Consider the following 21,374-nt stretch of genomic DNA (forward strand, 5'->3'; position numbering starts at 1 on the left):
TCACATGCAATCACATCACCTGCATGTGTGATGTTCTGTACATTGAACGCTCCTTTCCACATTAGAAGCACAGTGGATTGAATTTATAGCAATCCCATGCCCACTATGCTTCTGTTTACTGCTTCGTAAATTCACCCACGGTGTGGGTTTACGAGCAGCAGCATGCCAATTTCAGTAGTCTTCAGCAGGTGAGTCTGCATGTACTGACAAACAAGTGCAGTAATTAGAAGGAAGCGTTTTGGACGCAGCGAAAATACGCTGTATCCAAAACGTTGTTATTTCTGATCATGGGGACATAGCCTTAGTCTCTGAAATGATTCGGTTTCTCATGCTGGGTAGCAGGTTGTGCAGTGAGCAATAAAATAATAGGTTAATGTCTAACTGCAGATTTATTTTAGGTGTTAAGACAAGAAGTCATTACTGCACTACCTCGCATTGTGCAATAGAGGCATTGTCTACAAGAGATGATATATCTCATTGGAACTATAGTTGATGGTAATCTCATCCACTGCTCTAACAGTATCAAAACTAAAACACAGCACAGAGCTAGGCAAGAGAATGACAAAAAATAATGAATTATTAATAACTTCTTACTTTGCCCTTAGGGGGGCATCATAAGGTGAGCATTCGGCAAAACAGGTTTTTAAAAAAAATGTCTTCAGGAAAGAGTTGGACATTATAGTGCATTAATCCATTTAATAGTGTGGCATTGGGATCGAAAAGGAAACGGATTAAGATTTTGAATAATTTAAAGGAGACGCAGCACACCAGGGTCCAGTTGGGTGAAATCAATAAAAAGTTTGTTTTTAAAATCACAAAAACGATGCATTTATGTGCTCATGGGTCCATTTTTCAAGCAAATAGAAATTTATGTTTTGAGATGTTAAAAATGGTGTGCCTCCTATGAAGTATCTGACATCTTAAAGGGGTTGGCCACTTTACCAAATGTGTTGGGGACATGATCTTGTGGCACTTACTATTATATAGTATCACCCTTTTTACTGCAACTTTCCTCAGACTGCACAGCTATCCTGTTTATAAAATGGCTCCTGTTGAAGGAGAATATGATGAGATTAGCCCATCAGCCTCCTCCAATTGAAAAAACGCTTGTTAGCCGTTTTTGAATTGGACTAGGTTAGGCCATTACTATATAATATCAAGCATGCTCCAACAGATCTGTGAAGATAAAGTGGCCAACCCCATTAATTAAACTGTGCAAAATTATTCTTGAGAGCCAATTGCAAAAATGATTTTTAGCCCCAATTGCATGTTTGGCTGGGGACACACAGCAGTCGATCCTTTCATGTGAGAGAATCAGGCCGATTTATGCTAATGACACTCGGCTCAATCTCTGTCAGAGTTTAGTCCGAGTGTCATCTTACTGTGATCCAATTTTCTCACATGAGAGAATCTCAGCACAGGTGCAGAGAAAATGGAGAACCTAATTTCTCCATCTTCTCCATGCGCATACATCAGACTGCACTTTCCAATGTTACACATGCACCCATAGAATTGTATAGGTGTGCGTGGTCAGATTATCGGATGCACCAGCAGCATACTGCAATTGTTTTCTTATGCCAAATCGACAACAGAAAAAAAAATTGCTGATTTGCATTGCCCCATAGTATAGAGTTCTATGCCAATGTGAGTGAGCAATTTAAGTACAAAAAAAAAAAATAATTCACCAAAAAATGGACAACTACTTTAACCCTTCATAACAAATGATGCACATTTACATCAAATGTGTCCCTGACTTTGATGCGGGCTTGATTTGAACCAAGAACACTTCGTTATGCTGAGCCACATTCAACATCTTCATGGGTTTCCTTTAAATACTAACCTCACACTATTTGATTGACCCCCTAAGCAAAGCTGGCAATTGCAAAATAAGGGTCCTGTATACTGGTGGCAAATAGCCAAACATACAGTGGGTATGGAAAGTATTCAGACCCCTTTACATTTTTCGCTCTTTGCTTCATTGCAGCCATTTGGTAAATTCAAGAAAGTTTATTTTTTTACATTAATGTACACTCTGCACCCCATCTTGACTGAAAAAAAACAAATGTAGAAATGTTTGCATATTTATTAAAAAAGAAAAACTGAACTATCACATGGTCATAAGTATTCAGACCCTTTGCTCAGATGCTCATATTTAAGTCAGATGCTGTCCATTCCCTTAAGATCCTCCTTGAGATAGTTCTAGTCCTTCATTGGAGTCCAGCTGTGTTTAATTTAACTGATAGGACTTGATTTGGAAAGACACACACCTGTCTATGTAAGACCTCACAGCTCACAGTGCATGTCAGACCAAATGAAAATCATGAGGTCAAGGAACTGGTCAAGGAGCTCAGAGACAGAATTGTGGCAAGGCACAGATCTGGCCAAGGTTACAAAAGAATTTCTGCAGTACTCAAGGTTCCTAAGAGCACAGTGACCTCCATAATCCTTAAATGGAAGAAGTTTGGGACCACCAGAAGTCTTCCTAGACCTGGCCGTCCAGCCAAACTGAGCAATCGTGGGAGAAGAGCCTTGGTGAGAGAGGTAAAGAAGAACCCCAAGATCACTGTGGCTGAGCTCCAGAGATGCAGTAGGAGAAAGGAGAAAGTTCCACAAAGTCAACTATCACTGCAGCCCTCCACCAGTCGGGCATTTATGGCAGAGTGGCCCGATGGAAGCCTCTCCTCAGTGCAAGACCTATGAAAGCATGCATAGAATTTGCTAAAAAAAAAAAAAACACATGAAGGACTTCCAGACTATGAGAAATAAGATTCTCTAGTCTGATGAGACGAAGATAGACCTTTTTGGTGATAATTCTAAGCGGTATGTGTGGAGAAAACAAGGCACTGCTCATCACCTGCCCAATACAATCCCAACAGTGAAACGTGGTGGCAGCATCATGTTATGGGGTGTTTTTCAGCTACAGGGACCAGACAACTGGTGGTTATTGAAGGAAACATGAATGCGGCCAAGTACAGAGATATCCTGGATAAAAACCTCTTCCAGAGTGCTCTGGACCTCAGATTTGGACAAAGGTTCACCTTCCAATAAGACAATGACCCTAAGCACACAGCTAAAATAACAAAGGAGTGGCTTCAGAACAACTCTGTGACCATTCTTGACTGGCCCAGCCAGAGCCCTGACCTAAACCCAATTGAACATCTCTGTAGAGACCTGAAAATGGCTGTCCACCAACGTTCATCATCCAACCTGACGGAACTGGAGAGAATCTGCAAGGAAGAATGGCAGAGGATCCCCAAATCCAGGTGTGAAAAACTTGTTGCATCATTCCCAGGAAGACTCATGGCTGTACTAGCTCAAAATGGTGCTTCTACTCAATACTGAGTAAAGGGTCTGAATACTTATGACCATGTGATATTTCAGTTTTTCTTTTTTAATAAATTTTCAAAAATTACATTTCTGTTTTTTCTGTCAAGATGGGGTGCAGAGTGTACATTAATGAGAAAAAAAATGAACTTTTTTGAATTTATCAAATGGCTGCAATTAAAAAAAGGGAAAAATGTAAAGGGGTCTAAATACTTTCCATACCTACTGTACTTACCTATATACAGTGCAGTAGCTTTGTGCCTAACTAGCAAGACCCTATAGGGGTGAGCACTCTACCTAACGTCTGTACTGTTCATCTCTAATCTAACAAGCTAACTCAATGTAGCACCTATTTATATTTCCTATTATTCATAAACAACTTTTTTTTGATAAGTAATAACCTACGTGTCATATTACCACAAACAGGCTATGAGATTTCATCATACATACCCATTCTATACACTGTTCATATCTGTGAAATACTTACTGTTTGCCAAACACCATGGTTTATTATTGGTCCACTGCTTGTCACTCGTCCTATTCCATTATATTTCAGTTGAAGCTCAAGCTTTCCATTTCGAAGAGCAAGAACTATCCATGAGCTGCCCTGATGGCCACCAGCAAAGAAAAGGGCACCTTCAGGATCAAATGTACGAAAGTCGAACTCTGCCACAAGTCTAATATTTTCCAAGATATAAAACAAACAAATCAAAAATTTACTTTTCAAGTCTCTGAAAGACAGTATAACAAAATATACGTCATTAAACTGATGTGACAGCTAAAACACTAAACCCCTTCACGAGCTATGACGTATAGGTACAGTATGTCCAAGGTCATCTACCCCCCTTTGATGTGGGCTCCGGCAATGAGCCTGCATCTTTCCTGACACATGACAGCTGATTTGATCAGCTGTCATGTGCCTCTAACAGCCGCAGGTGGAATAGTGATCTACCCACGGCTGCTAACATCCTAAATGCAACTGTTAATCTCTGGCCAGGCTGAAGCCCTGATCTGTGTAGCACAAGAGATAGGATGATCGCAACTTCAAGTCTCTTAAGGGGACTATTGAAGCAAGTAAAAAAAAAAGAAAAGCTTTTAAAAATATTAACAAAAAAATTTAAAAAGTTCAGATCACCCCTCTTTTTCCCCAATCAAAATAAAACAATTAAAAAGAAATGAAAAATTCACATACCGTATATACTCGAGTATAAGCCGAGATTTTCAGCCCAAATTTTTGGGCTGAAAGTGCCCCTCTCGGCTTATACTCGAGTCACGGTCTGTGGCAGGGTCGGCGGGTGAGGGGGAGAGGGGGAGAGGGCGCTGAGGCATGCTTACCTAGTCCCGGCGATCCTGACGCTCCCCCTGCCCGTCACACTGTCTCCGAGTGCCGCAGCTCTTCCCCTGTACAGCGGTCACGTGGGACCGCTCATTAAACTTATGAATATGTACTCCACTCCCATAGGGGTGGAGCCGCTTATTCATTTCTCTAATCAGCGGTGCCGGTGACCGCTGACAGAGGAAGAGGCTGCGGCACCCGGAGACCAGCTGTCCGGGGGAAGGAGCGGGACGCCGGGAGCAGGTAAGTATCGCATATTTACCTGTCCTCGTTCCACACGCCGGGCGCCGCTCTGTCTTCCTGGCGTCTCTCCGCACTGACTGTTCAGGTCAGAGGGCGCGATGACGCATATAGTGTGCGCGCCGCCCTCTGCCTGATCAGTCAGGGCGGAGAGACGCCGGGACGGGACGCTGAGGAGCTGCAAGCAAGAGAGGTGAGTATGTGTTTTTTTTTTATTGCAGCAGCAGCACCAGCGTTATATATGGCACAGATTTATGTGGAGCATCTATGGGGCCAAACTGAACGCTGCAGAGCATTCCATATGGGGCAGCTTTATAATGAGCATCTATGGGGCCAAACTGAACGGTGCATAGCATATAGGGCACAGCTATATAAGGAGCATCTATGGGGCCAAACTGAACGGTGCAGAGCATATAGGGCACAGCTATATAAGGAGCATCTATGGGGCCAAACTGAACGCTGCAGGGCATATATGGCACAGCTTTATAAGGAGCATCTATGGGGCCATAATGAACGGTGCAGAGCATATATGGCACAGCTTTATGTGGAGCATCTATAGGGCCATAATGAACGGTGCAGAGCATATATGGCACAGCTTTATATGGAGCATCTATAGGGCCATACTGAACGGTGCAGAGCATTGTATATGTGGCACAGCTTTATATGGAGCATCTATGGGCATCTATGGGGCCATAATGAACGGTGCAGAGCATTCTATATGGCACAGCTATATATGGATAATATATGGGGCAATAATCAATGGTATGGAGCATTATATATGGCACAGCTTTATATGGAGCATCTATGGGACAATAATGAATGGTATGGAGCATCTTTTTATTTTTGAAATTCACTGGTAGCTGCTGCATTTTCCACCCTAGGCTTATACTCGAGTCAATAAGTTTTCCCAGTTTTTTGTGGCAAAATTAGGGGGGTCGGCTTATACTCGGGTCGGCTTATACTCGAGTATATACGGTATTTGTTTATCTCTGCATTCAGAAATGCCTAACCTATCAAAATATAAACTAAATTAATCTGATGGGTAACTGGAGTAACAAGAAAAAAAATCAAAACGCCAGAATTGAGGTTTTTTGTTCGCCGCATCATTGCAATAAAATGGAATAACAGGCATCAAAACATTGTATCTACCCCAAAATGATCTCAATAAAAATGTCAGCTCGATGCATAAAAAATAAGCCCTCACCCAGACTCAGGTCATGAAAAATGGAGACGCTACGGGTCTTGGAAAATGGCACCTTTTTTTCTTCCAAAATTTGGAATTTTTTTCCTATTTAAATAAAAAAGAACCTAAACATGTTTGGTATCTGCAAACTCGTCATGACCTGGAGAATCAGAATGTCAGGGCAATTTTAGAATTTAGTGAACATGGTTAAAAAAAAAATTAAAAAAAATTGTGGAATTGCACTTTTTTTTTTTTTAATTTTACCGCACTTGGAATTTCTTTCCCGTTTTCCAGTACATTATATGGTAAAAACAATGGTGTTGTACAAAAGTGCAACTCGTTCCACAAAAAACAAGCACTCACATGGCCATATTAGCATAAAATAAAAAAAAGTTATGGCTCTGAGAAGGGAAGCAAAAAATGAAGACACAAAAAACGCAAAATCCCAAGGTTTTGAAGGGGTTAAAATGGTGAAGACAGATAATTTCATTAAAAAAAGTGCAGAGAAACAGAAAAAGTGAAAAATAAAACCTACACTATGTTCCAAATTATTATGTAAATTACATTTTTATCGGATTTTCCTAAATGGTCGGTGTAAATGACAGTCAGTCTAATAAAAGTAATCACCCGTTACAGTATACATCGAATTTTATTGAATAAACCTCCCAATGATAACAGTATAATCTCCAAAATGAATAAAAACTCAAAATGCACTGTTCCAAATTATTATGCACAGTAGAATTTCTAAACATTTGATATGTTTTAAAGAACTGAAAATGCTCATTTGTGGAATTTGCAGCATTAGGAGGTCACATTCACTGAACAAAAAAGCTATTTAACTCCAAAACATCCTAAAAGGGCCAAGTTACATGTTAACATAGGAACCCTTCTTTGATATCACCTTCACAATTCTTGCATCCATTGAACTTGTTAGTTTTTGTAGAGTTTCTGCTTGTATTTCTTTGCATGAAGTCAGAGTAGCCTCCCAGAGCTGCTAATTTGATGTGAACTGCCTCCCACCCTCATAGATCTTTGGCTTGATGATCCTTAAAAGGATCTCTATAGGGTTGAGGTCAGGGAAGATGGTGGCCACACCATGAGTTTATCTCCTTTTATGCCCAAAGCAGCCAATGACTCAGAGGGATTCTTTGCAGCAGGAGATGGTGCATTGTCATACATGAAGATGATTTTGCTCCTGAAGGCACGTTTCTGCTTTTTATGCCATGGAGGAAAGTTGTCAGTCAGAAACTCTATATACTTTGCAGAGGTCATTTTCATACCTTCAGGAACCTTAAAGGGCCCTACCAGCTGCTTCTCCATGATTCCGGCCCAAAACATGACTCTTCCACCTCCCTGCTGACATTGCAGCCTTGTTGGGACATGGTGGCCATCCACCAACCATCCACTACTCCATCCATTTGGACCATCCAGGGTTGCTCAACACTTATCAGTAAACAAGACTGTTTGGAAATTAGTCTTCATGTATGTGTGGGCCCAATGCAACCATTTCTGCTTGTGAACACTGTTTAGGGGTGGCCGAATAGTAGGTTTATGCACCACAGCAAGCCTTTGAAGGAGCCTACACCTTGAGGTTCGAGGGACTCCAGAGGCACCAGCAGCTTCAAATATCTGTTTGCTGCTTTGTAATGGCTTTTTAGCAGCTGCTCTCTTAATCCGATGAACTTGCCTGGCAGAAATCTTCCTCATTATGCCTTTATCAGCACAAACACATCTGTGCTCAGATACAGCCACAAATCTCTTAACAGTACGATGATCACGCTTAAGTTTTCGGGAAATGTATAATGTTTTCATCCCTTCACCAAGGCATTGCACTATTTGATGCTTTTCAGCGGCAGAGAGATCCTTTTTCTTTCCCATGTTACTTGAAAACTGTGACCTGCTTAATAATGTGGAACATCATTTTTAAGTAGTTTTCCTTTAATTAGAATCACCTGGAAAACCAATTATCACATGTGTTTAAGATTGATTTCAGTGATCCATTGAGCCCTGAGACACAATACCATCCACGAGTTTATTTGAAAAACAAAACAATTAAATCTTTATGACACTTAAATCCAATTTGCATAATAATTTGGAACACAGTGTAGACCCAATAGGCATGAAGGGCCTGGAAAAGGTTTGATATTTTGTAAGACGAATTTTTAAATTTTGATGGGAAGAAAAGGAAACCAGTACACTGAGTCTTGCAGTCCTGTTTATCTGTATGAAGCACCACCATTGGTCTTATGTGGGAACATGTTAGAGCGATAAAAGTGAACTTTGTGGTCGACTTGTTCGTTCATTCATTCATTCATTCATTCATTCATTTCTGTAGACACAGTGTGAAGAAAAATGTCAAGACAGAACATTAGTGGAGTATTTTCACCACTTTAAATTAACCCCACAATGTCTGTCTGCTATTTCATCCTTCTTCCCCGATAGATGTCTAAAACTTAATATGGACAAAACAGAATTCATCATCTTTCCCCCATCTCACCTGACTCCCCCAACAGACCTATCCATTAAATTAAATGGCTGCCCACTCTCCCCAGTCCCACAAGCTCGCTGCCTCGGTGTAATCCTCGACACTGATCTCACCTTCAAACCACATATCCAAGCCCTTTACACTTCCTGCTGACTTCAACTCAAAAATATTTCCCAGATCCGTACATTTCTCAACCAAGAAACAGCAAAAACCCAAGTCCATGCCCTCATCATCTTCCAGCTTGACTACTGCAACCTCCTGCTCTGTGGCCTCCCCTCTAACACTCTCGCACTCCTCCAATCTATTCTAAACTCTGCTGCCCGACTAATCCACCAGTCCCCCCGCTATTCTCCAGCCTCTCCCCTCTGTGAAACCCTGCACTGGCTCCCCATAACTCAAAGACTCCAGTTCAAAACCCTAACCATGGCATACAAAGCCATCCGTAATCTCTGTCCACCATACATCTGTGACCTCGTCTCCCAGTACTTACCTGCACACAACCTCCGATCCTCACAAGATCTTCTCTACTCCCCTCTTCTCTCCTCTTCCAGAATCGCATACAAGATTTCTCCCACGCATCCCCCATACTCTGGAACTCTCTACCCCAACACATCAGAATCTCGCCTACCGTGGAAACCTTCAAAAGAAACTTGAAGACCTACCTCTTCCGACAAGCCTACAACTGACAGACCAAACCGCTGCACAACCAGCTCTACCCTCGCCTACTGTATTCTCACCCATCACATTACACAGTACACAGCAGGGGAACATTTATAAGATTATCTCAGCACAGGAACATTTAAAAAAAAAAAATACATCCAATTGTGGGGTTTATTTTTAGTCCAAGATCTGTTGATTAAAATATACTTTTGTTCGAGCACACCCCTTTAAGCAATTTTGCTGCACAAAATCTGTTGACATAAATAGCTACATGTAGAAACATGGAGCTACACTTTACAAACAGTGCTATTTTAAAATGTTATTGCTCATCTTTATACAACCAGAACAATCGGAGCTATAAGGGGTCAAGTTAGGAATTAAAAAGAAACCTGTTCAACGTCAATGCAAGCTGTGTGTCAATGAGGAGTGAGAAACCATAAAAATCACCAAAGTCATTCTCAGTGTAAAGAAATACTAAAGAGAAAGACATGGGGACTGTTTCCATCACCAAGGCCAAAATGTAAAACTCTACAGCCAACTTTAAGTCAGTTTTAAGTCAGAGTAGCGTTGTGCCAAGTATTCCTTTCTCCCTAATGGAGAAAGCTGAAAATGTCAAGAAATGTTTTTATAAAGGAAATCCAGACAAGGCTGAAGGCCATGTGTACAGAAGCCATAGAAAAAGGATAGCATTCATAAGGTAGTACTTGTAAAAAGTAATAATTACTAAGATTTATAGAAACAAAGGTGTACCGAAAAAAGAGGCAACGAGCTCACCAAAGATTTAGGCGTCCTGAAGTATGGAACTTAAGAGACCACTTGCAGTAAAGTACGAAAAAGAAGAAAAGCTTCCAGTTTCATCAATTTGCAAAGTTTATTCCAATTTAAAAGGATTCCATGTTCAAGATACAGCAATGCGTTTGAAACACAGAAACTGCGTTCTTTATGAGAGCTCTGATAAAGAACTCAGTTTGTGTGTTCGAAATGCATTCTTGATCATGGAATCCTTTTAAATTGGAATAAACTTTTCAAATTGATGAAAAGTTATTTTTCATATAGAAACAAAGGCAACTAACCAAAGTATTCAGCGATCTATTTTCTGTTCTCATCCCTAATCCATAGTAATATAGTAATCTCCTCACCTTGTGGGCTGCTTTCTTTTAAACCGAAGCTTGATCACTGGTGTCCCACTGAACATCCTGCCAAGGTACAAAGACTTTATGCTCTTTTCCATTGCAAAAGGTACACAAGGCATTATGTCCTGTAGGCAACAAAGTGAAAAAAAATATATAACAGAAATATGTAATTAGAGCATTACGAATATGTCTAATACTTAACAAAATGCACATCATAAAAAGTACCTCGCAGGTGCTCATGTCATGTGATAATTTAACTCCTCCTCGCCCATCACAGTGACATGAATAGCTTCCAGGAGTATTCACACAAGACTGTTCACAACGCTTCTCTTCACATTCATTTATATCTGTGTTGTGAAAGATAAAGTTCTATGTTAAATAAGTTAGTTTTATCTGCTACTGTACATAGTAGAGGGTACAACATGAGTTTTCCAGACACATAGATTAATAAAAAAAGTGTAAAGCCGATCACACATGAAGAACCTTAACGAGAATCTGTCACACCAGGTTTTTGCTACCCCATCTGACAGCAGCATGATGTAGGGAGAAAGAACCCGATTCCAGCAATGCGACACTTCAGTTTTGATAAAATCATTGTTTTCTCTACTGCAGATCTAGCAGTGATCTGAATGTGGAGCCATTTATAACCTCGCCCACACCACTGATTAGCAACTTCCTGAACACAGAAAGCTGCAAATCAGTGCTGGGTTAAACAAAGCAGGATGACTAGACAGCACGAGGCAACTAGTCCTCTAGTGAAAATGTCCTGCTGATAAAACACTGATTTTATTGAAACAACACCACACAGCTTACCAAGTGACATATCACTAGAATCAGGCTCTCCGCCTCTACATCATACTGCTGCTAGATGGTGTAGCAAAAACTTGCTGACAGATTCCCTTTAATAATTTAGTTGATAAAAAAATACTGCTCTGTTCATTGGCTGTCATGTGATGATGTGACCACTAGTTCCTTTCCGTGCTTTGAATGGCTCAGCCAGCACTTCTGTGATGAGTTCTGAAAGTTGATTACAATAAATGTTTGGCTTGTGATCATAGGCATGTTTAGAGTGACTGGGGATGTGTACAAAGACGGTGGAAGGGATGAAGGGCACCAAGAGCCCCTTACATGTTTCACACAGAGCAAGTAATCTTACCAAGTGACATTGGCCAGAGGGGATAGTGCTTGGTGTTCCAGAGTGCTGGATTACACTATAATACATTAATACATTATAATACTAATTGCTGCCATGCAGTACACGGAGTCTATATGTTGCCAGTGTCAGCACGTGTCACATTATTGATTGTAAGAGAGTGTCAAAATAGCACTTAATAGGTGAAGTGGGAGGAATGTTAGGAAAGTGGAACTGCTGCGAATTTATCCATCTTGAGACTGTAAAGGAGTATCAGGATGATGCTTTGCAGGTGGAGTGGGCAGCCACAGAGGATAGCCGTGAGGACTACATTTCTGGTTAAGAAATGTAGTCCAAACGCACACAAGGCTGGCAGGAAGTTGAGAATATAATAATATAATATAATAAAAAACAAGTGTAGCTGCAGGTTAGCTAAAAATAATTAAATAAAAGGTGTCAGAGAAGTATAAACTCATTACAGAGACAGCCAGATGAGTTTTTATTTTTTTTTGTGCACAAAAAAAAAACAACTTTAATTATGGAGCTGTGTATTATGAATCAACTGAGGTAAACACAACTACTTCCACTGGGGTCACATCGGATTTCATCAAAATGATGGAATCATCAACAGAATTACACAGATTCATTAAAAATCATTGAGATCTATCAAACACCATTCGGCCCCATCATATGATAAATCCAGCACATTGGTATTCCAGCCTTTTTTGGTTATTATATATTCAGTAAAACCATACATTCAGTTTTCTTTATAAACAATATTGATAATATAACCTAATCATTTTATATACCATCAGAATGTTTGATCTGTGTGTCATGGTTGTTAACTGAATCAATTATATCCTTGATGGTCTGCATGTATGTATTGTTATTAAAACCAGTTTTTTTTTCAAACATTCTTTGTCAAAATATTCCACAAAGGACCACCCCGATGCATTTTTTGTATTGTCCCTTCTATTACCAATTAATGTGTGTGTACTAAAGTACATCCTGCCTTTTGACTTTTCCAATGACGGTACAGTCTTCTCCTTCAGTTCAAGACTATTAGGAGAGCCTAGTCCGAAGTCTCATACACTTACATTGATAATGTGACCTTCAGTAAACACAGAAGATGCTGTTGGAGCCGGCAGGTCACAACTGCAGGCACACAATGTAGTAGAAGACAGTAGCGGTGTTGGGAATGGCAGAAGATAGCGACAGATATTTGAATACACCCAATCATAATTGGTAACAAAGATGCCAATAAAAAAGTGCTGTGTTGATACTGTTAATTTACTGTATATGAGCTGCTAGGTCCAAGACAAATCAGCTCTTGTAGCAAACTCACATGGATGACATGTATACATTAGTCTGTTACAAATGTGCGGATAAAGTGTACAGCTTTAGTTTCACTCCCTTTAACCTAATGTAAGCATACCTTGGCAACTTTTAGTTGATTCGTCGTACATGAAGCCCTCTTCGCAAAGACAAGTGTAAGTACTTGGCATGTTTTTGCATATTGCTGTTCCACATATGTCCGGTGTCATTCTACATTCATCAATATCTACAAGAAATGTCATCAGTTAATAAAAATGTTTTAAAGCTGAAACTTTGGAAGCAGCTTCCTGTATAAAAAAAAACAACAAGTATTGATGGCCACTATGGGCAAGTGGCACACAGCACAGCTATATGAGTTATTGCACAGGCTATTGACTACCTAGATCTATTTTAATATTTTTTGTTGTTATTAATTAATATTGTGATTTAATCTGAGAGCAGCATAATATAGGACAGGAGAGCCTGATTACAGAGTTGTAAAATAGATTAAGGGTCCATCAAGACACCAAACTGAAAAGAAAGAAGACCTCTTACAAAAATAATACTTGAAAAATATAACAAAGCTTAATTTCAGACAAGACACTTCCATAAAAAAACTCATAAAATTAAGGGACAGTATGAAAGCAAGGAACAAGAAGTCGAATAGCCCGTGGAGATGTATCAGGGGCTATAGTACTCTAATCAGTATTTTATACCAAAGTACACATTCAATAGTATGTTGGTTCATACTTCATGCAGATACTGCAAATATCAAAAAACATCAATGGCACTTAACCACACAAAAGAATAAAGTGTCAGAGTATTCTTATAAAGTGGCCGATTGAGAAAATGTAAATACCTAAGGAAGGTTAATGGTATCTCAAAATAACAATGAGTGGTGTTATAATATTCTCATTGGTATTATCATCATTATTTAGGCAAATCATTTATACGACTGTTGGACAAGGTTCAATAGACAACAATAGTTATACAGTGACATGTAAACGTTTGGGCACCCTTGGTCAAAATTACTGCTATTTTAGATAGTTAAGCAAGTTGAAGATGAAATTATCTCTAAAAGGCCTAAAGTTAAAGGGAACCGGTCAGCGGGATTGTGCACAGTAACCTACAAACACTATCAGGTTGGCGCCATTATACGGATTAAAATTGATACCTTGGTTGAAGAAATCCGTCTTGTGGCGGCTGTTTAACCCCTTGACCCCCAAGGGTGGTTTGCAAGTTAATGACAGGCCAATTTTTACAATTCTGACTCTTTTTTACAATTCACTGTCCCTTTATGAGGTTATAACTCTGGAACGCTTTAACGGATCCTGATGATTCTGACATTGTTTTCTCGTGACATATTGTACTTCATGATAGTGGTAAAATTTATTTGATATGACTTGAGTTTATTTGTGAAAAAAATGGAAGTTTGCTGAAAATTTAGCAATTTTACAACTTTGAATTTTTAAGCCCTTAAATCACAGAGATATATGTCACACAAAATCTACTATATAATTGTCTAAGGGTCACTTCCGTCTTTCTGTCTGTCTGAAATCCCAAGTCGCTGATTTGCCACGACCAATCAGCGACGGGCACAGTCCGGCGGCAAAATGATCGCTCCTTACTCCCGCAGTCAGTGCCCGGCACCCGCTCCATACTCCCCTCCAGTCGCCGCTCACGCAGGGTTAATGGCAGCGTTAACGGACTGCGTTATGCCGCGGTGTAACGCACGCCATTAACGCTGCTATTAACCCTGTGTGACCAACTTTTTACTATTGATGCTGCCTATGCAGCATCAATAGTAAAAAGATCAAATGTTAAAAATAATTAAAAAAAATAAAAAATAGTTATATACTCACCGTCCGTCGGCCCCTCGGATCCAGAACAGGCCTTTCCCGCTCCTCGCGACGTTCCGGTGACCGCTCCATGCATTGCGATCTCGCGAGATGACCGCTACGTCATCATCTCGCGAGACCGCAATGCACTCTTGGGACTGGAGCGCGTGAGGAGCATCGGTAAACGTTTTGCCTGGATCCGGGGGCCAACGGAAGGCGAGTATATAACTTTTTATTTTAATTCTTTTTTTAACAGGGATATGATGCCCACATTGCTATATACTACGTGGGCTGTGCAATATACTACGTGGCCTGTGCAATGTACTACGTGGCCTGTGCAATGTACTACGTGGCCTGTGCAATGTACTACGTGGCCTGTGCAATGTACTACGTGGCCTGTGCAATGTACTACGTGGCCTGTGCAATGTACTACGTGGCCTGTGCAATGTACTACGTGGCCTGTGCAATGTACTACGTGGCCTGTGCAATGTACTACGTGGCCTGTGCAATGTACTACGTGGCCTGTGCAATGTACTACATGGCCTGTGCAATATACTATGTGGCCTGTGCAATATACTACATGTCTGTGCAATATACTACGTGTGCAATATATATAACACAAGAGGGAAAGTTCTATTAAGAAGAAACCCAAATAGAGTGTTTGTACAAAAATTTATATATTTATTTAAACACTAAAATACAAATAGTATGGCAAGGGAAAGCTGACCAAGCAGAGTGGGGGAGGTACCTATTCACCACACGGTAACAAATAATGGCGTCTGTATAATCAATAAATAAGATCATATGCCAAAAATAAATAAATATATATATATATATATATATATATATATATATATATATATATATATATATATATATATACATATATATATATACACACACACATACATATACACACATATATTGAACAACACAGGTATAAAAATTAGCCTAGTAAATCCAAGAATAATCCATAAGCATAAAGTGCAATAGAGCAAGATGCAAAAGGTGCTAAGCAAAGGAAAATACACCGTGATATTGCGTAATAAGTAGAGATGAGCGGTGTTCGAGTCGATCTGTTCGCCAATTTCAAATTCGAGCTGTTTTGGGCGGTGTTCGAGTCGTTCGACAAACCCGAACAAATTGCTTAAAATTCGGCTGTTCGAGTTTCTGTTCGATAACTGTTCGTTCACCAAAAGCCTAGATTGATTTGCACATTAAAACTGTTTATCATTGTTAATGGACTGTTTCAGTGTATAGTGGGCGGGGAGGTGGGGGTGGGGTAGGCGGGGGATAGATCTGTGCTGAAAAGACGCCGATCTCCATTTTTTTTTTCTTTCCCGCATTTACAGAGAGACGGTGCAGTCTCTCAGCCTATCAGCAGTGCGCACACACACAGCAATGTGCATGTGATGCAGACAAGCAAGGGCATGTGTCATTGGCTGTGTATGTCACTCCTTGCCCAATGAGAACCAGCCATTTGCCCCGTCGTCACCATTTCCTCACTGCTGCAGCTTAGTGTTATACGGCACCGCTGCTGCTGTGGGCGCTATACAGTCAAAGAGTCTTTTTTTGCCAGTGAATTTTCTGAGATAGGTCTAGGGAGTCGGGAGTTGGGACTAGTAATATCAGCCCTTTTCAGGGTAGGTTACAGCAGTTCATAGCACTGTTTGCCAGGCAGGTCTGAGCCAGTGCTGTGCAAGTGTTAGTCACAGCATTTGGTGTAATCTAGCTCAGCCAATCCTTTTGGGCTAGTAGCATTGTCTGATAGTCATCTGAGTAGCCCGCCTGTGAAGCTAGCTACACCGCCTGTGTATCTCAATTTTTACTGCATCTAACCCAGTAAATAGTTTGGGGGTTTTGGGCTTAGTAGCAGTGTCTGCACGTCAGCAGAGTAGCCCGCCTGTGAAGCTAGCTACACCGCGTGTGTATCTCTATTTTCACTGCATCTAATCCAGTTAATAGCTTTGGCCTAGGAGCAGTGTCTGCACTGTCCGACGAGCCCTGGTGCAATACGTATAGCCTGTGCCAACGAGATCAAGAAATGGGGCAAATCATGCTGCAGGAGTGGTCTCAGATCAGGGACCTATTAACCCTTCTGCACAGTTTTGAAATAGCAACGAAGATGTTTAGTGCTGACGATGCCATTATCAGCATGACTATTCCGGTGATTTACATGCTGGAGCACACCTTACACAGTGTTCGGAGTCAGGTGGTGGAACAAGAGGAGGAGGAGGAACAACAGGAGGAGTCGTATGCGGAAGGGATCATATCTTCAAGGTCAAGAAGGTTGGCAGCACCAAGGCAGCTGGCATTGGAGGCTGGGGGAGAGGGATTACCGAGGGCGCATGGTAGCAGCCAAACTGTTGAGGAAGGTGCAGGAGACGAGGAAGAAGTGGAGGATGAACTGGCGCTGGGCATGGAAGACTCATCAGATGAGGGAGACCTTGATCAAATTTATGTTGTGCGAGATTGGGGGGAGAGGGCAGACGATGGAAGCATGATTCTCACCTCGCCACCACCAAGACAACAAGGACTTGGTCCTCCTGGATGCGCAAGACACATGAGTGCCTTCTTGCTGCACTACCTGCAACATGACCCTCGGATTGTCAGAATCCGAAGTAATGCCGACTACTGGGTTGCCACACTCTTAGATCCCTGGTACAAAAGCAAATTTGGCGAAATAATTCCTGCCATAGAAAGGGATTCACGCATGCAGGAATATCAGACTGTTACAGAATCTAACATCTGCTTTTCCACAAAACAACAGTGGTGCACGTAGGGAATCTCTGAGTTCTAACTTGCCAACCGTGGGACTATCGAGTCATCACTCAAACCGTAACAGTAACATCGTATCTGGTGGTAACAGCAATTTTTTCTAATCGTTTCAAGATTTTTTTAGACCATCCTTTGCAAGGCCACAGGAGACAAGAAGTCTGACGCACAGCCAACGCCTAGAGAGGATGGTACAAGAGTATCTCCAAGTTAACATCGATGCCATGACTGTGGAACTGGACCCTTGCTCATTTTGGGCTTCCAATCTTGAAAAATGGCCTGAGCTCGCCAGTCACGCCTTGGAGATCTTGTCGTGCCCCGCAGCCAGCGTTCTCTCTGAACGTGTGTTCAGCGCTGCTGGTGGTGTGCTGACAGATCAGCGCACGCGGCTGTCCAGTGACAATGTAGACAGACTAACGTTCATCAAGATGAACAAATCCTGGATCCGCAAGGACTTTTCTACCCCTGTGTCATCTTGGGGAGACTAAAAGCTTGATGATTTTTGAAAATCACCTCACCAACCGTTTTAAAAAACTCTGGCGAAATTGATGCCACTTAAGTGGTGTCTGTGGCCGAATTTTTGGAAAAAATGGAGACTCTTTGATTTAGTCTCCTTGCTGAGCTTTACATGACGTTGCCATCGTCAATTCCAGGTGGGTGGGGTCGTCTGCAGAGTTGTTTACTCATACTATGGCCTGGGATTCAGAGGTCTGCTCCAAAGCTTCAGTGTCTGCTAGTCAGCAGAGGAGCCCAGCCACCCACCGCCTGTTTACCTAAGTACTATATTGTAACGGCATCTGGCCCAGGAAATCCTTTTGGGCCTAGTAGAATTTGGTGCTACTCAGCAGCGTACTTCACCCATGAAGCAAGCTACACCGCCTGTTTACCTAACTACTATTTTGTAACGGCATCTAGCCCAGGAAATCCTTTTGGGCCTACTAGAATTTAGTGCTACTCAGCAGCGTACCCCACCCATGAAGGAAGCTACACCGCCTTTTTACCAAACTACTATTTTGTAACGGCATCTAGCCCAGGAAATCCTTTTGGGCCTAGTAGAATTTAGTGCTACTCAGCAGCGTACCCCACCCATGAAGCAAGCTACACCGCCTGTTTACCTAACTACTATTTTGTAACGGCATCTAGCCCAGGAAATCCTTTTGGGCCTAGTAGAATTTGGCGCAACTCAGCAGCGTACCCCACCCATGAAGCAAGCTACATCGCCTGTTGATCTAATTACTAATTTTTAACTGATCTAGCCCAGGAAATCGTTTTGTACCTAATAGCATTTTGTGCTACTCAGCAGAGTACCCCACCTATGAAGCAAGCTACACCGCCTGTTTACCTAAGTACTATTTTTTAATGCCATTTGGCCAAGGAAATCCTTTTGGGCCTAGTAGCAATTTCTGCTACTCGGCAGAGTACCCCACCCATGAAGCAAGCTACACAGCCTTCTTTTTCTTTCTCAATCTAACCCCTCAGCTCTGGGGTGTCCACTCTCCCTCCAGCTCTCTCCTTCTCACAGGTGGACTACCGCGTGTTTTCACACTGTGGCGAATCTTTTGGGCCCAGGCATAAGTCGTCGAGGTAATGGATAATATGTGCCGCCTTACAAACGTCCATGACGACACATTCGAGGAAGCAACTAAAGGCCTCAAATAGTGAGAGGGATATGGAGCACCCCATGGGCAAACAGCGATCTATGTAGTATGCTCCTTCACAGAAGCAGCCCAATGGAGGACACTATTCGGAGGCACAGGTAGTAACCGGAACGCCCCCTCAATGTCTGTTTTGGCCATTAGGGTGCCCCTTCCCAACTTCTTGACTCACCTGATTGCCTGGTCAAAGGAGGTACAGTACATAGTACTGTACTTGGTTCCGCGTCGATGTTGTCGTTTACTGACCTGCCCCTTGGATATGACAAATGGTGGATTAGTCTGAATGTATTGGGTTCATTTTTTGGCACAACTCCCAATGGGGGTACCACTACGTCTTCTAAGGAAAGTATTCTGAATGGACACGCCGCCATTCTACCTAAAGATATATATTTTTTTTTTCTTGTCAAGACGTCTGGGTGTTGGTAGAGTGAGTTTAGATTTTTACTCCAGCCTTTCTTAACTTTAGAAGGGCATGACATGCCTATATCTGTGTCTCCTCCTCCTTTTACTCCTCCCCCTCTTTTCTTTTCGCATGACTATATGTAGTTGTGACTTTTCCATGTGTTTGTTGCGTCTTCTGAGCAGTTTGTCAGCTTTTGGACACCTTTTAAGGTGTTTTCCATGTGTTTTCATGTGTTTGTATGTGTTTTCATGTGTTTGTATGTGTTTTCATGTGTTTGTATGTGTTTGTATGTGTTTGTATGTGTTTTCATGTGTTTGTATGTGTTTGTATGTGTTTGTATGTGTTTTCATGTGTTTGTATGTGTTTTCATGTGTTTGTATGTGTTTTCATGTGTTTGTATGTGTTTTCATGTGTTTGTATGTGTTTTCATGTGTTTGTATGTGTTTTCATGTGTTTGTATGTGTTTTCATGTGTTTGTATGTGTTTTCATGTGTTTGTATGTGTTTTCATGTGTTTGTATGTGTTTTCATGTGTTTGTATGTGTTTTCATGTGTTTGTATGTGTTTTCATGTGTTTGTATGTGTTTTCATGTGTTTGTATGTGTTTTCATGTGTTTGTATGTGTTTTCATGTGTTTGTATGTGTTTTCATGTGTTTGTATGTGTTTTCATGTGTTTGTATGTGTTTTCATGTGTTTGTATGTGTTTTCATGTGTTTGTATGTGTTTGTATGTGTTTGTATGTGTTTGTATGTGTTTGTATGTGTTTGTATGTGTTTGTATGTGTTTGTATGTGTTTTCATGTGTTTGTATGTGTTTGTATGTGTTTGTATGTGTTTGTATGTGTTTGTATGTGTTTGTATGTGTTTGTATGTGTTTGTATGTGTTTGTATGTGTTTTCATGTGTTTGTATGTGTTTTCATGTGTTTGTATGTGTTTTCATGTGTTTGTATGTGTTTTCATGTGTTTGTATGTGTTTGTATGTGTTTGTATGTGTTTTCATGTGTTTGTATGTGTTTGTATGTGTTTGTATGTGTTTTCATGTGTTTGTATGTGTTTTCATGTGTTTGTATGTGTTTTCATGTGTTTGTATGTGTTTTCATGTGTTTTCATGTGTTTGTATGTGTTTTCATGTGTTTGTATGTGTTTGTATGTGTTTGTATGTGTTTGTATGTGTTTGTATGTGTTTGTATGTGTTTGTATGTGTTTGCCTGCCATTGGTTTCAATGGGGTTCGATGGTGTTCGTTGAACAGTTCGGCGAACATCTCCCTGTTCGACGAACCGAACCCGAACACTAGGGAGGTGGCTCATCTCTAGTAATAAGAGTATTCATATTACCTATATGTGGTGTGAGACCAAAACCCCAGCCTGCCGCCTCAACGCGTGTTTCGCCGATCTTCATCAGGAGGCGTGAGTGCAATATATTACGTGTCTGTGCTATATACTATGTGGCTGGGCAATATACTACGTGTCTGGGCAATATACTACGTGGGTTGTGCAATACACTACGTGGGCTGTGCAATACACTACGTGGGCTGTGCAATACACTACGTGGGCTGTGCAATACACTACGTGGGCTGTGCAATACACTACGTGGGCTGTGTTATACACTACGTGGGCTGTGTTATACACTACGTGGGCTGTGTTATACGCTATGTGGGCCATTATACACTCCGTGGGCTGTGCTATATACTACGTGGCTGTGCTATACACTCCGTGGGCTGTGCTATATACTACGTGGGCTGTGCAATATACTACGTGGGCTGTGCTATATACTACATGGCTGTGCTATATACTACGTGGCTGTGCTATATACTACGTGGCCGGCCGCGAACAATCAGCGACAGGCACAGTCTGGCCGCGAATTGGCGCAGGATTTGAACCACGCTTCGCTAATT

General features: G+C 41.3%; 1 protein-coding gene across 3 annotated transcripts in view; it reads right to left on the reverse strand.

Annotated features, from left to right (window-relative positions):
* Positions 1–21,374, reverse strand: part of GAS6 (growth arrest specific 6) — a 167,935-nt gene that overhangs the window by 20,881 nt on the left and 125,680 nt on the right. For all 3 annotated transcript variants that reach the window (XM_077296559.1, XM_077296561.1, XM_077296560.1), the window contains exons 8-11: positions 12,929–13,054; positions 10,587–10,708; positions 10,368–10,486; positions 3,812–4,001 (exon numbers count right to left, since the gene is read on the reverse strand). In XM_077296559.1, the coding sequence (XP_077152674.1) occupies positions 3,812–4,001; positions 10,368–10,486; positions 10,587–10,708; positions 12,929–13,054 (557 nt within the window). The remainder of the gene's footprint in view (positions 1–3,811; positions 4,002–10,367; positions 10,487–10,586; positions 10,709–12,928; positions 13,055–21,374) is intronic.

Source organism: Ranitomeya variabilis, chromosome 3 (assembly GCF_051348905.1).
Source record: "Ranitomeya variabilis isolate aRanVar5 chromosome 3, aRanVar5.hap1, whole genome shotgun sequence".
Classification (NCBI taxonomy): domain Eukaryota; kingdom Metazoa; phylum Chordata; class Amphibia; order Anura; family Dendrobatidae; genus Ranitomeya; species Ranitomeya variabilis.